Below are 13,866 nucleotides of genomic sequence, written 5' to 3' on the forward strand. Positions count from 1 at the left end.
TAGTTTAGAAGTCATATGCATGTTAGTTCATCTTGGAAATAGGTGTGGAAAGCCATCTGAGCAGGGGTCACTGGCATGACCCCGCAGCTTCAGATAGAGCATTGCCATGTTTAGTGTTTGCGGAGCTTCATGTGGAGCGGTTTTTAAAAAATTCACAACTAATCACACTTCTACGCCAGTTGCAACAACAGCAGTAATGTGAACTGTATTACTGCTTTGTGACAGCGTACTAGACGCTGTCATTGGTCCAAACTTGATTTTATTGTACTCGCAAGATGCCGAGTGACTTCATTCTCAAGGAAAAGTTAGCGGGTTCTGTTCAGTGGTGTTTGCGCCGGTGCCGCTGTTTGCCTTATCTTGATCGCCTCCATCCGGCTGTTCATCTTCTGCGAGGAAATCCTCTGTGGACAATAATAAAATGTTACTATAAATGACGTCGTCTGTGCATGTGAATGTTTGTACGTAACAGCAATGAGCTCTTCTTCCAGTCACATTGAGTATGCAAAGGGTTCAAGTCATGCTCTCCGTTTACGCAGGGCAAAACTGACAAGATCACAAAAGAAACAAGAAAACAGGGCGACTATGGCACTAACTGTACCTGGAGAACGAAGAAGCTTTCCTTTGTAGGATATTCCATTTGGTAATTTTTCACCCATAACCCTTACGATGGCATCTGCGTCACGTAATGCCCAATGAACCGAGGCAGTGCGCATTTATGCACGTCATAGTATTGGCGGACCGAACAGAAGATCACCCAGTGTACATGGGAGTAGATTCTGGAACCGGATAGATGTCTACTCTAGTTGCAGTGACAAATAGTAGCTGTGTAGCAGTCGACGCAGCATTCTTTCAGAATGTGCATGTATAATTCTAGAGCCGAGCGAAGAACGTCTGACTGAGTGGTAAAAGGGGTTATTACCTTCGGCTACCCAAAGTACGCGACATGCAAGAAACCGGGGCACACCACTGAATTTCGAAACCAGATTTCCCATCGCATCTGTTCAAGTCAACTGTTTGTCCTCTAATTCTACCGTGCAAAAGGCAGCTCTCAAAACAGGCACTTCTCTGTTTGCAGCACATGCCGACGATCAGAAGACAGTTTCTGTGTATACTCTATAACCCTGCGTACATCGCACACTTAAAGGGACAGTCCGGGAAAACCGGAAGTTGATTTTTTCCAACTGCCACGGAAGCTTACATGCTGGGTGGAAAGTTTCAGCTCACAAAATGGCGTGGTTTTCGAAATATCGAATAAAAAATACTCCTCTGAAGACATCCGGTTTCGTTTTTCTCCCTCGCATACTCCTTGCCCCAAGGATCCTCTATGTACGTCAGCCGTCACATGAGCATGACGTCCCCAATGGACAGAGTGGAGCGGAGGACTGCGCCGTTGCTGGGAATGCAGAGAGGTGTTTTTGTCTATGAGTGTACTGAACAGAAGACTACGTCGTCATACCTGTGTTTACATTGACGCTACTCTGCATTTTAGTCTACATAACGCGTGATTGCTACTCAAAAACATCATAATGGACAAATGCTAGCACGCAACAATCAACTATCGCGCAAGCAGGCATGCGCAAGTCACGTGCGGCATTGCTCTTATGCACGTCACGCGAGAGCTCGCTGCGGCCTTTACTCGGGACCAACTGCGGCATAGAAAAAAGTCGATTATAAATCGTGCGATACGATTTCTTCTGAAATATTTTGCACAGTTGTTGTGAGGAGTATTAGAAATCATAAGGCGGTGTTTCCCAGACCTATGTTTTCGACCGGACTGTCACTTTAAAGGAACTTACAAAAATTGCTGCTGGCATGTATGTACGTACCCGCACCAACAGATACCTAAAAATGGAAAATTTACAAATTTCCCCACACAAAAATAGAGCGCAATGCCTCCGAAATCCGATGAACCAATACGCTCACCGCTGCTCGCATACAGTGGCCTGGCAACTACCCACACACGTCTACGGACCGTAAGATCTATCTAAGGACGACTAGAACCTTATTTTCAGGTTAAACGATCACATTTGAACTATATGGTGATGCTAGGCAACCACAACATGGAAAGAACACAGTGACGACGTACGAGACATCAGAGTATGCATGGGAACATTGTGACTAGCTGATAGAAAGTGAAACTTCTCGATGAGCGAGTAAGAAAGGATTGTTGCTTGCAGGGTCAAAATGGAACAGTACAATTGGTTCAGAGTGTGTGACGCGCGCTTTCCCCAAATGAATAACTTCCAGTGCGTCCGTTACTGTCCACTCCAACATCTTGTGCTCCCATCTCATGTTCCGACAGCTGTACTGGATTATTTCAAAAGTGTAGATGGAAGTCGATCTGAAGTTGACACGCATATTCGTGAAGTTCGCGCACAAGACCGCGACGTGATACTCCGGTTGGACCAGTACTTACTCGCTACAAGTCAAGATAAACCTAGGACAACTAATATTTTTCGAGGTACTCTTGTCTATCGCTGAATGGGACGTTTAGGAAAGCAAAATTCTAAAGAACCTAAACTCACTTTTGTGTGCGCCCATTTTAAGTTCCGCCCTGTTAATGTTTCCACCGCTTTTAATTAATAATTAAGAAAGCAATTCAATTACCCATGCAGTAAGCCATGTAACACTTTGGCAGTGGCTGCAGATAGTATGCCATGTAAGTGCCACAGTTCTGGACCCGGATGTTGGCATAGAATTTACAGCCATCATTGTCCAGCGTACCGCATGCAATCGCAGGCATCGGGAGGCTCATGTTCTGCGGGTGGGTACCTGAAAACAGTGAAGAAAGCGCTTAGTTTCAAACGTAGTTGAATACGTGACAAGTATGGAGGTAAAAAACTAAGGAGAGGACTATAAACACGGAGGGCCGTGGGTCTCCTCTAGCGGTCGCTGCTGGCAATGCCACGCCCACCAGCGGCATGGCCGAGTGGGTCAAGGCATCCCACTCGTTGGTAGTAGTCAAAGTCGTGCTGAAGACTGGGAGGTGGTGGGTTCGAATCCTACCACCGGCTGTGCTGTCTGAGGCTTTCCCTGAGTTTTCCGAAGACTTTCCAGACGAATGTCGCCACAGTTTCCCCTGAAGTCGGCCCAGGACGCATACTAACCCCCTTGTCCCCCACTCCTTCCTGGTATCCTCTCTCCATCTGTCCACATCTGCACGCCGCTCATAGCCACAGTTGCTTCGTGGCGCTAACACTGATAAAAAAAATACCACGCCTATCTAGTTGCCCGGTCACTTGATCACCACCTGCTTCGATGTTATGGCGACCTACGCAGAGGCTTGGAAGTTTAGCAAACTTCAGCAAACCTCTGACCGTCAAGGATCCGATTTGCACAACACTTTGAAGGTTATGGGGTATTTTGACATTTGTCGCGCAGTAAATGACAGCGGAAGTTCAGCAGAACAGGAGATAAGTCAGCCAATGTCACGATGACGTAGGTACGCCTTCTGGCAATATAGTGATCCAAATTGGTTTCACACTGAAATGATTTATTTTGGGTTTTTAAACGGGTACGATAACTTCTAGCTTCAAGAGGTTATGAAAGCGGTATCAAGTTATTCGGCCGCTTTTCGTCTCCGTATTCAGGTGAGATACGCCATGGGCATGGAGGACGTCATGTTTGATGACGTGTTCCCGCGACGTTTATGGGTCTCGTGTGTGGGCAACTAACTACAGTGCCATGCGCGGGTCAGCACGCTCCGCTTGCATTGGGAGAGGCACTTAGAGAATCCCCTTAGTTTCTTTCCTCCAAGATGCCGAGTGACGTTGGGGCCGTAGGTAGCAAGACCAGATTTTGTTCCGTTCTCCCCTTTTTCAGTGACACATTGAACCTTTAGCTACTATGCGTCATGCAGAACTGTAGGACGCATTTCACCCCTTTTTTTAGCCCTCTTATCCGCAACCATGTTATTTTTTAGATTCTTTTCGGTTGCTGTAGTGCTAAAGAGCCGCTGCGGTGGGTGGTAAAAACAATGTGTACAAGGGTATTTAAGGTTGACCCATACTTTTGCTCGTGAAAAAGCAGTTAGTAAAGGGAATTGATCCAAACTTTCGTAGGACCAAGTGCAACCCTTCTCAGGTCAGCGGCGCCTGCAGCAGCGACAGCTATCGTGGCGGCGATCAGCACGTCTTTAGTTGAGGAACAGCGACGCATAGTCAACTTCCTTATGAAGGAGAATGTCAAACCAGCTGAGAATTTGTAAAGGTTACAGGCACACTATGGAGAACAAACGCTTTCAAGGAGAAAAGTTTGATTAGTACAGACAGTTTGGCAAAGGTCGGTGTCATGTCCTCGTCGCCAAAATATGCGGTGTCTTACACCGAATGTACAGGGCAGAGCCCAGTTACGCAGCCTGACTCCATCGTTCCATTCTCTAACTTTTATGTCCACGCGCCTCGAGCCATCATGACGATGCCTCGCCGATATCATAGTCGGTTACGGTGACGAATGAACCACATGGACACGTTTGTCCGACTGCAGGCACGCCAGTGAACATGCAGGCGTTGAGCAAGCCATCCACGAGAACTGGCAAGTGACAGTTCGGGACATTGGGACCCAGCGTCAGCAATATTAGTGTCAGCAGCGTTGAGAGTTGAGACAATTATTCACGAGCACAACCTGCTTCAAGTCCGAGGGGTTCGTATTTTTGCAATCAATCATCACGCGTGATGAAACCTGGACGCATCATACAATCACAGAGACAAAAAGAAGCTTCATGGGATGGCGACATAAGGCTTCTCCTCAAATATGCAGCCGTCTGCTGGGGAGTCCATGGCAACTGTCTTCTGGGACATGCGGGGTGTCATCCACGTGAACAACTTTGAGCAAGGAGTCACGATTAAAGCCGAGTCCACGTTGTTATCCACGTTGATAAAGGGTGCCATGTGAAACGCAGTTCGCAAGGAAAGTCCTGAGATGTTTAGAAGGGTCGTTGTTCTCGATTACAATATCCGGCCTCACACGGCGAATTTCACGGTATCAAGCCTGGCCGAAATGCGCTGAATGGGTTTGCCTCACGCATCTTACAGCACTGATTTAGCCCCAAGCGATTACCATTTATCGGGGCTCCTTAAAGAACACCTTTGAGGAATAGCGTTCCACACAGATGAAGCCCTCCAGACTACGGCCCTGCAGCGGCTAGAACAGGAGTCCACTTCTTTCTACGCCAAAGGCGTCAAAGAGTTGCCACAGCGATGGCAGCAGTGTTCAGATGGGCAAAGTGAATACTTTGAAAAAATGACATAGTTTGGTGCTTCACGAATTTTCTATTATGTTTACATAAATAGAAGTCACGGTCAACCATGAACGGTCCTTGCATAATCAACGTTCTGTTGTGGGCACATTACAATCTTCCGAATTCCAGTTTACCGAACACAGCTAAGCCGATTACCTGAAGGGGTAGGCCAAACTCTTTCCGGCGAGTTGGAGATGGGGGAAGCTGACCTAAATAGGACAGCAACGACGGATCCAGACGACAACTTTACAAGATGATGAAGCGCGGTAGTGATAGCCGTGATGGCTCACGGTGATCTCGAATCATCTCGAGAACCGTATAGCCGAAGAACTATATGCATGCATTTGTACATAGTGCAGGAAGATGACATCGTCATGCAGTCAGCGAGTTGGGATTCGGCACATTGACAACGTACGCTATGGACCTTTTTCAGAACGACTTATGCGCATTAGATGGCGCAGTATGGGGACGACAGAAGTGGGAATCAGTGGGGAGATCACACAAACGGCGCGGGCTCGTCGATCTCACTCCGGACTGGTTTTGGTACTTTGTGCTACCCACGTGTATTTGTATTGACGCTCTCCGAGCGTGGTTCGCTGGGCAGCCGCTACGATCGCCGCGTATGCGAAAAAGATCCATTGGGGATGGCCGGTTCTTTCCAAGGTGTGTGTGTGGGGGGGGGGGGGGGGGGACAAGCGTGCAGCCAATAGACACTCACCAACACAATGACTACAATCAAAACCAATGATACGCCGATGCTCTGGCGCGAAGGTCCCCATGGTTATGAGTATTCACATTATTACGGGTACATTACTGTGAACAGAGAGCGCGAAGCTCCACACCATGATCTTGAACCTCCAGGAGGGGGGAGCCACCCCCCGTCCTTCGCAACTCCCATGCTATAGGTCATCGGTAATTTCGTGCGGAAATGACGTCAGTGTCCTCGCTTCTGTGTCAAGCGCCTCAAAGGTTCCGATAGGCAAGATGCTTTGTTATCACCACCTGTTTAAAATTGCTTTCCCAGTGGCTTCAGGAGCAGTATGGGCGGTTGTTAGGCTGTTGTGAAGGCCTGGCTACTCCCTTCAGCACTACAATGCCAGGTATTGCTTCTTGCAGCCATTATACTCAATGTTACATTACGTGCGTACTTACAGTCGGTAAATTAGTTTATGTGCACACACAACACAAACACTGTCTATTAGTCAGGTTCTGAAAGTCGCGCTTTACCGCTTTCTAAAGATGTTTCTGGAGCCAAGCACATCCACCTCCAGCAGTCATAGCGTGTGTCATGTGCTAGCTTTGACAAGGAAGTCGACCCTTTTCCCATGATCCGTAAGAAGTACCTGTGACCAATTGTTGCCTACTATAAAGGGGTTGTAGACTGAAATCCTGCACGTCCGGTGCACAGACTTCCGAAGTGGCTCAAGAGCTATTGCTCTTGAAGCCTTACTAAAAAGCACTGTGAACTACGTGGCATACGACACGGTACTTTCGTACTTCGCGACCCATGTTCAGGAAAATAATTATTTTCCATTACACTATATTGCAACACTGGGCTGTTGACTTACACCCTCGATGACATACCTAGGAACCAGAAAGGAACGCCGGTATTGCACATGCCTGGAAGCATCGGTCGCTCAGGCATGCGCATGTTCCCGTTGGGGCTATCGAAGCGGTACCAGGCCTGACGGAAATCATAGTCGCATGTCGCATTGTGCAGCGATATCATGTACGTCTCCGGGGAACGTTCGTTCCGACGGACGAGCAGCTGGATTGGCCTCGGGCATCTGAAGTGCTCTGGAAAAGGTAGGTTGCAGAAGTGTAGCAGACCAGAAATGCGGGGTGAGTAAGATAACCTCAATTGGGTGCGTTATTTGTCATTTGTAGCGACGTGCCTGGCAGTGTACGGACAAGTGGGTAGAATCAGAGACTGATATTCTGCCAGGGTCTGCTACCGCAGTGTATTCTCCTACACGATACACATAACCTCAATCGGGCTCAAGTCCAAAGAATATTTCCCATCTTGCGTCACGCGGACTCCTTTAGTTTTATAGGGTCCACACTCGCGTGCGTTCGTCCCAAAGTTTAGCCAAAGAGGGAAGGCGGGAGTGTCCTATCAGAATCAAAAATTATCTTCCTAGTTTTTATTCTCGCGTCATTCGTTTCATTGGGAACCGTGTGCAATGGCGGCGATCAGCTGCTCAAAGATGGCCTGACGTACGATGCCGACGGCAGGTGGCCCTGTCGAGTTACCGCCCTTATGTGTGTTTGGTAGCCACCCAAATATACAGCCTTTTTTTTTTCACCAAAGTTTCGTTCCCACCAGCTGTTTACTTGAAGTCAATTTTCGCAATAATTTTTTGCCATGATGAATTGCGAAAAAGTCTAGAGCTGTCTGGGAGCGACTGGTAGAAGGCACAGCTATTCATGGAGGGAAAAACGTCATTTTGATTCGAGCTATGTTGAGCTATGTTTGAAAAAGGCTACTGATAAAAACGGGTTTTTGTTAGCGGACTGTTAGGTTAATTAAAAGAACCAAAAACCAAGAGACACGGTACACGCAGACAAAGGCGTTCCAGCGTGAACGTGAACAGTTTATACATATTCATATATACTACTTCGTCTTAACATTTTCTCGTCGTTTATTGCTGCAGTTTGATTTTGAGTTTTTTTTTTTTTCAAAACGAATGTCATTCATGCTATGCTTCATGTTATTATCCCACATTATTTTTCAGTGCCAGTTTTGTGGTGGCCTTGTGTACTAAGTCCTACTGCCGTCCCATCAGCCTAAAGCTATACGGGCAAGACATAAGCACCTTACCTATGGTTTCTTCTCTGAGCACTGAAATTGAAGAAGAAACAATGAGTGAAAAGTAGCCATTGATAAATGTCCTTTACAATGACCGAGCACGCAGCCAACAAAAAGAATAATAAAAAGAACAATTGCCTTTATTGCGCATCACCGTAAGCCAGTCAAAGTGCTAAGCCGGTGGATGATACTTTTTACGAAGCTTTTGTTTTTCCTTTCTTCAAATGCGATAAAATTTCTTTAGCGCACTTCTTGAGGCCTCGGTGTAGCCCCGTGGCGTCACGCTGGTTGGAGACGGAGAGTGGCCCCCTCACTTTCGCGATGCGCACGCTCCTCCTTGCTTGTTTCAATATTGCGCCGCTCCGACTGAGAAGAAACTTTTTGGCGGAAGCCCCCCCCCCCCCCCCCCCCTCAGTAGGGAAATTTAGCAGATTGAAACGTCTTTACGATAACGGTTTCGAAAACATATGCCAAGCGCCTGGTTTGTTGTAAATGGCAGACATCATGTTGCTGATCTTTGAGATGACAGCTGGGCCATGCCGCTCGACCATTACCCGTATGTTTCTCAAGAAATTGTGCGGGTAGAGAACTGCGAGAGAAGAGTAGTTTCGAAGGTCTCCGTTCAAAATATGTTTTCTTCAATATTTGAAAGTGCTCGAAAGCCTACGCCGAGTGAGAAAAGTGTACATTACATTTTCGTGAGTGATTGGCTCGTAGCACGTACCGCGCAAGCGACACTTGAAAACGAAAGTTTCGCAAACTTGGCAATTTTTGAACTCGACTTTCGGAATGTGTGGTTCCAAATAAAAGCTAGCAGAATTCTGTGATTCGAATGTAGAATGCTTCGACTATGTGCTCCTAAAAAAAAACTGGAAAAGTACTGTTTGACTGCGCGAGAAAAACTTTTTTTGCTACCCGTGTTGGCACGTGAAGAATACGTTAAGTCCACAATCAATGCGTGGTATAAAGTACTGAAATCCGTCCAAGGAAAGGACACAGTATGACACATTCATCCAGTCAACCTCCAGCTCCGGGATTTCTCGAATTTTGTTTATTTCCTCTGGCTGGCAGGTATGAGAAGTAGGCCAGGTGATGTGGACGGCTCGTGGGGAAACGTCCCCGGTTATTTGTTTATTTATTTTATTAATTTATTTCTAATACTTCTGGCCGTATGCCGTAGAAAGAGACGCAAGTATATAGTCACGGTAACCGAGCGAGTGAGATCAAAATGTACAGGAAAGGCAATGCTGAAACAGCTGACAAATAAGAATCTAATTAGTCCTGACATGCATAAGGACTCGAAACAGTTGCAATAAAAGATGGCACGGTGTCACGGGCAACTACTTTGTGTGGTAAGTGATTCCAGTCCTTAAAGGAGGTGTCTGGACAAAAAAACGCAGTTGAACTGAAGGTACGATCGGAATAGCGGGTGCCTAAAATCAGGGAAGGATAACGGACGTATTTTCGTTACCGTTTCCATTTTCGTTACTGCTATATTTTTTCTTATCACTATTCCATTCCTGGTCTTACAGAAATGTGGACCAGCTCCTAAAGGCAGAAGCCTGACAAGGCAGCTGGACCGACACAACATGCAAGCAAAAATGAATAAAACAAGTAGCACTCAGTGACTATTTACAGCAATATGCATTGCAGACAAGAGTACTACTGTTTCCTAACGATACATATATACATCAAGTGTACTGCATACAACAAGCACTATAGTGAGCTGTGAATCATTCGGAAGATAACCAAGGTTTTATGAATTGTAAAATTATTATATTATATTAAAATAATTACATAAAATTATATATGAAATATTTTCGTTTCCGTTATCCGTTTTTGATACTAGCCTTTCAATTTTGTTTCCGTTACGTTTCCGTTACTGTTGCCGGTAATGGAACGGCTGTTACAGAGCTGCGGGAGGACGGCCCGTCCGGCTCTGTCAGCACCCTCTTTTGCCCAAGTGCTGCTTCGGTGTCACGCGTACACACTACACAAGTAATTTTACGTCGTTAGGATGCGCACATCTCGCAAAACTTTAAAAAACACATCTTGCATGACTTCAAGAAAATGAACAAACATGTCTTCAGTCTTCAGTCACTCAGGGCCCAGCAACTCAAGATGGGCGTGATCTTCAACCAATGTCGCATTCATAAGCGGACGCTCTCAGTGAAAAAAAAAAAAAAAAAAGCGACGTAACATCTTCCCCTGGTACAGGTCTCGACAAAAGTTTACGGAACACCAGAGCCACGTGTTTATTGATCGGAGCGACACCCTAGCAACGAACGAGAGTGGATACACTTACTGATACCCTCTCCCCCAGTCACACGTCTGTAAGTCTATTCACTCCCGTGCGCTGCAAAGATGTCGCTCCGATGAAGATATACGCAGTTTTGGGTTTCGTAAACTTTTGCCGGGGTTTGTATATCGCGCCACGTCGGCTGAGAAGAAACCACCGGGCGCGCTCGCTCAGTGTCTGCACAGCGCGTCACGCATGATGTCGTCAACGTCGTCCGGCAACACAAAGTTACAGCCTAGGCGGTGTGCTCTGAAGTATTCGCGCAGGTATAGAGTTCACAGATGTGCCGCTATTTCAGCCGCAGATGCAGACACAATGGCGAGGAAACGAGGAACGTAAGCGGCATGCAGCCAATAATGCCAAGAAGAAGCGTGCGACAAAGTGTGTCTACATTATACGCTCGGCCAAGTGTGAAGAAATGCGCACCAAAGATTACAGTGACTTTAACAGGAAGTGAACGCACTTGCCGGCGACACACTGTTTTTGCATGAGGCCTGTGGCAACCTATAGTCGGATTTGCCGTTGCGAGGCATACGGGCAGGCACCGTCACACCGCCACAGTGCAGGCACCGTCCTTCGTCTGCTCAAATGCTGCCGCATTTCGTACGCGTTGGTCAGTGCGCCAAAGGATATTGTCTTTCTTTTTTCTTTTTTATTAGCGCTGTGACAAATGTGGCTGTGGTGATGGCTATGATGCCGTCTTTAACGATGTCATCACTCACAACGAGTGAGTTGTATATCTGTTTATATACTCTGTATAGTGAAGAACATAGATTGCAGAGGCTTACTGTTGTGAAAAATGAACAGCAAGAGAGAAACCAGCAGCAGGATGAATGCAATGCACATGAGGGAGACCGTAATGAACGATCCGATCTCGGACATCCTCGATACGTGGCCAGAACTGCGATGCAAACATAAACTTGTTCGTTGCTGCTAGGTACAATGGAAGTAAGTTGTCTGCAAATGTTACGAACCTTGACCTTATCCTCGAAGTCGACCGGGACTTTGACTGTGGCTTTGGTGAGCTGGCAGGGGGACTCTTGGGAGTAGTACCTGTAGAATAAACCGTTCGATATAGCCTCACCCACACGGACGGCAGGCCTAATACGCACAACGAGTTATATAGGAATTGTTCGCTCTCGACGGATCAGAATGTGTATTTTTGTTGGAAAGAGTAGTGTGTGTCCTACTTTAAGAAGTTGCTGCGTTACTTTGCGTCAAGTTGCAAGGTATAATTCAGTATCGGCATCGCGAAGCACCGAAATTCATGCGATGAAAAACGTTTTGGTTTGACATCCTGCACAACATACACCGCTTACTCTTGTTTTATTTCCTGCGTTATTTGTTCCTTTTTGAGTAGAAACATACCCTTTTCTATTCATTTTCTGTCGTTTAAAAAAAAGAACAAAAACAGTGGTCTCGGTGTGGAACTACATCCGAAAAACGCAAACGCCTTCGTACCGCCATTATTTTGTGACCTTGTCGAGACATGCGCGCACAGGAACAGCAAAGGAAGACTCGCACTCGTACTTCTAGATGAGAATATGACGACTGCTACACATCTCGAATAATATCGAATGTTACGTCGTCAAACATTCATGGGATAAACTACACGTAGGGAGTGACTTTTTCGGGTTAAATGCCTTTCTAAGATTCGGAGGGTTAAAATTGGGCGCTATTTTTAAATCTAATTGGGGGAGAAATCGCGCGATAATTGTGCCTTCGGGTGTTATCGTGTGTTTTTGTTGCTCCTCTTGTATATCAAGTCCTTCCTAATCTCTCTCTCTCTCTTTTTTTTTGCTCTTTTGCGGGATCGTGACCTTCCAGCGGTAATCCCCGAAGGCATAGACAATGTTGACGCACATGAGTGTATTGCTGGGAACGTACGTGACCCATTCTTACATGTGTTACACGTGGCGACAGTTGTTCGTCTTCACTGGAAACGTCACTTGAAGATATCATGTAGTGACTGGAATTCGGGGAGAAATCGGGTTTAACCCGAATTGGTCGGAGGTCAGTTCGGGGGGGGGGGGGATAACCGGGCGAAATCGGGTTTAACCCGAAAAAGCCACTCCCTAACTACACGGCGACGACACTGGGACACCGCCTGGGACGTGCACTCGGTGCGTCACTATGCGAAAGTTCCTCCCGGGGGTCGCTAGACGAGCCTGGCCAATCTAACGTAACTTTATCTAACCCGATATTAGGCATTCCCATAACCGCTGCGCGCTCTGGTAGATCGTCTGGTAGAAGTGTCGTTACCGTGTACCCTAATCGCGCAACTAGTGGGTTCATATCTAAGATGATGGCATATGAGCTATATGTGTAAAACGCGGTCGGCTAAACTATGGCGACGACAGTCCTACTATTGGCGGCGGCGATATTGGGCAATGCGTAGTGTCAGGTTAGATTTAGCCCATGTTACTTTATAGTGAGGTTAGGTTTGGGCAGTGAAGCTCTAATCTCGTCCTTATGACTCAAGCACTTAAGGTTTAGCCGCCGTCAGTCTGCGCCGCTGAAATGTCGTGTCAGTAGTTTATAGAACCGATCTTAGCACTTACTTGTCGTACTTGCTTTCGTTACAACGCTTGCCTTTGGACTGCCCGTCTTACTTGTGACACTTCCTTTGCTCGTCTTGCTGACCTTACTCCCAGACCTTGCTTTCCCAGTTGTACTTCCTTTGGTAGCCTTGTCGGCTTTTACGTTCTTGTTAGCTTTACCTGCCTTTGGCGCTTTTCCTGCCTTAGCGCCCTTTCCTGCCTTAGCGCCCTTTCCTCCCTTACCGGACTTCTTGCTTGCTTTACTGCTTGCCATTCTGTGATTGATACGTCGCAACCGAGGATAACGCTTTGATTCAAGTGACTGGAACACAGAAAAAGGTGCGTCGTCGTCTTCTGCTTTTAGTTAGGTGAACTTCATCACTGTCGTAGGCACGGATTGCACAATGCTTGTGCCCATATCTAAAGCAGTGATTTGATTGTCGTAAGAACGTTTGTTGCTCCTGCGCAGTATGAGTGCGTGTGGAGCTCGCGTAGAGCTCTCATGCACGTCGATATATGATGTGAGAAGCGAGGGAAAGAGAATGACCAATACCTTGCGTCTCCCTGCGAATGCATCTCGTCTTGTACATTCCCCGCTATAATTAGAGGTAACCGCGGGTAAATAAATTCGTACCCGCACCGCATCCGCGGATACGCCACCCGCAGCCCGCAGCGTGTGATGCAGGTATACCCGCATTGCCCGCGGTGCGGGCACAACAGCACTTGACCAGCAACCTTTCAGCGTCACTGAATTTCTCCCGGCAAATATAGCAAAACTGTGGAACGAATCAGAAAGGAGAACGATATCGTTCTGCATGACTGTTATTGAGAGATGATACGCTCGTGTGTTGCCGGGTAGATTTGAGTTGAAAGGAATGAGAGGAATTTTCACGAGGCGGGAGATATGTTTAATAGAAAGAAAAATGCGAGAGAAATGTGTTGATGCTCATTAAAGTGACAGTCGCATCCGGAAACGGGT

At 46.8% G+C, this 13,866-nt stretch overlaps 1 protein-coding gene across 1 annotated transcript; it reads right to left on the bottom strand.

Moving 5' to 3' along the window:
• Positions 1-208: 208 nt before the first annotated feature.
• LOC135383312 (uncharacterized) lies at positions 209-13,267 on the bottom strand. Its single transcript, XM_064612826.1, has 7 exons — positions 12,909-13,267; positions 11,322-11,400; positions 11,136-11,248; positions 8,061-8,081; positions 6,824-7,036; positions 2,608-2,772; positions 209-401 (listed from the first exon to the last, which is right to left on the bottom strand). Exons 1-7 carry the CDS (start codon positions 13,159-13,161, stop codon positions 295-297), a joined length of 951 nt encoding a protein of 316 aa, XP_064468896.1. The 5' UTR covers positions 13,162-13,267; the 3' UTR covers positions 209-294.
• Positions 13,268-13,866: the final 599 nt, after the last annotated feature.

The sequence above is a fragment of the Ornithodoros turicata genome, chromosome 2, assembly GCF_037126465.1.
Source record: "Ornithodoros turicata isolate Travis chromosome 2, ASM3712646v1, whole genome shotgun sequence".
NCBI classification, from domain to species: domain Eukaryota; kingdom Metazoa; phylum Arthropoda; class Arachnida; order Ixodida; family Argasidae; genus Ornithodoros; species Ornithodoros turicata.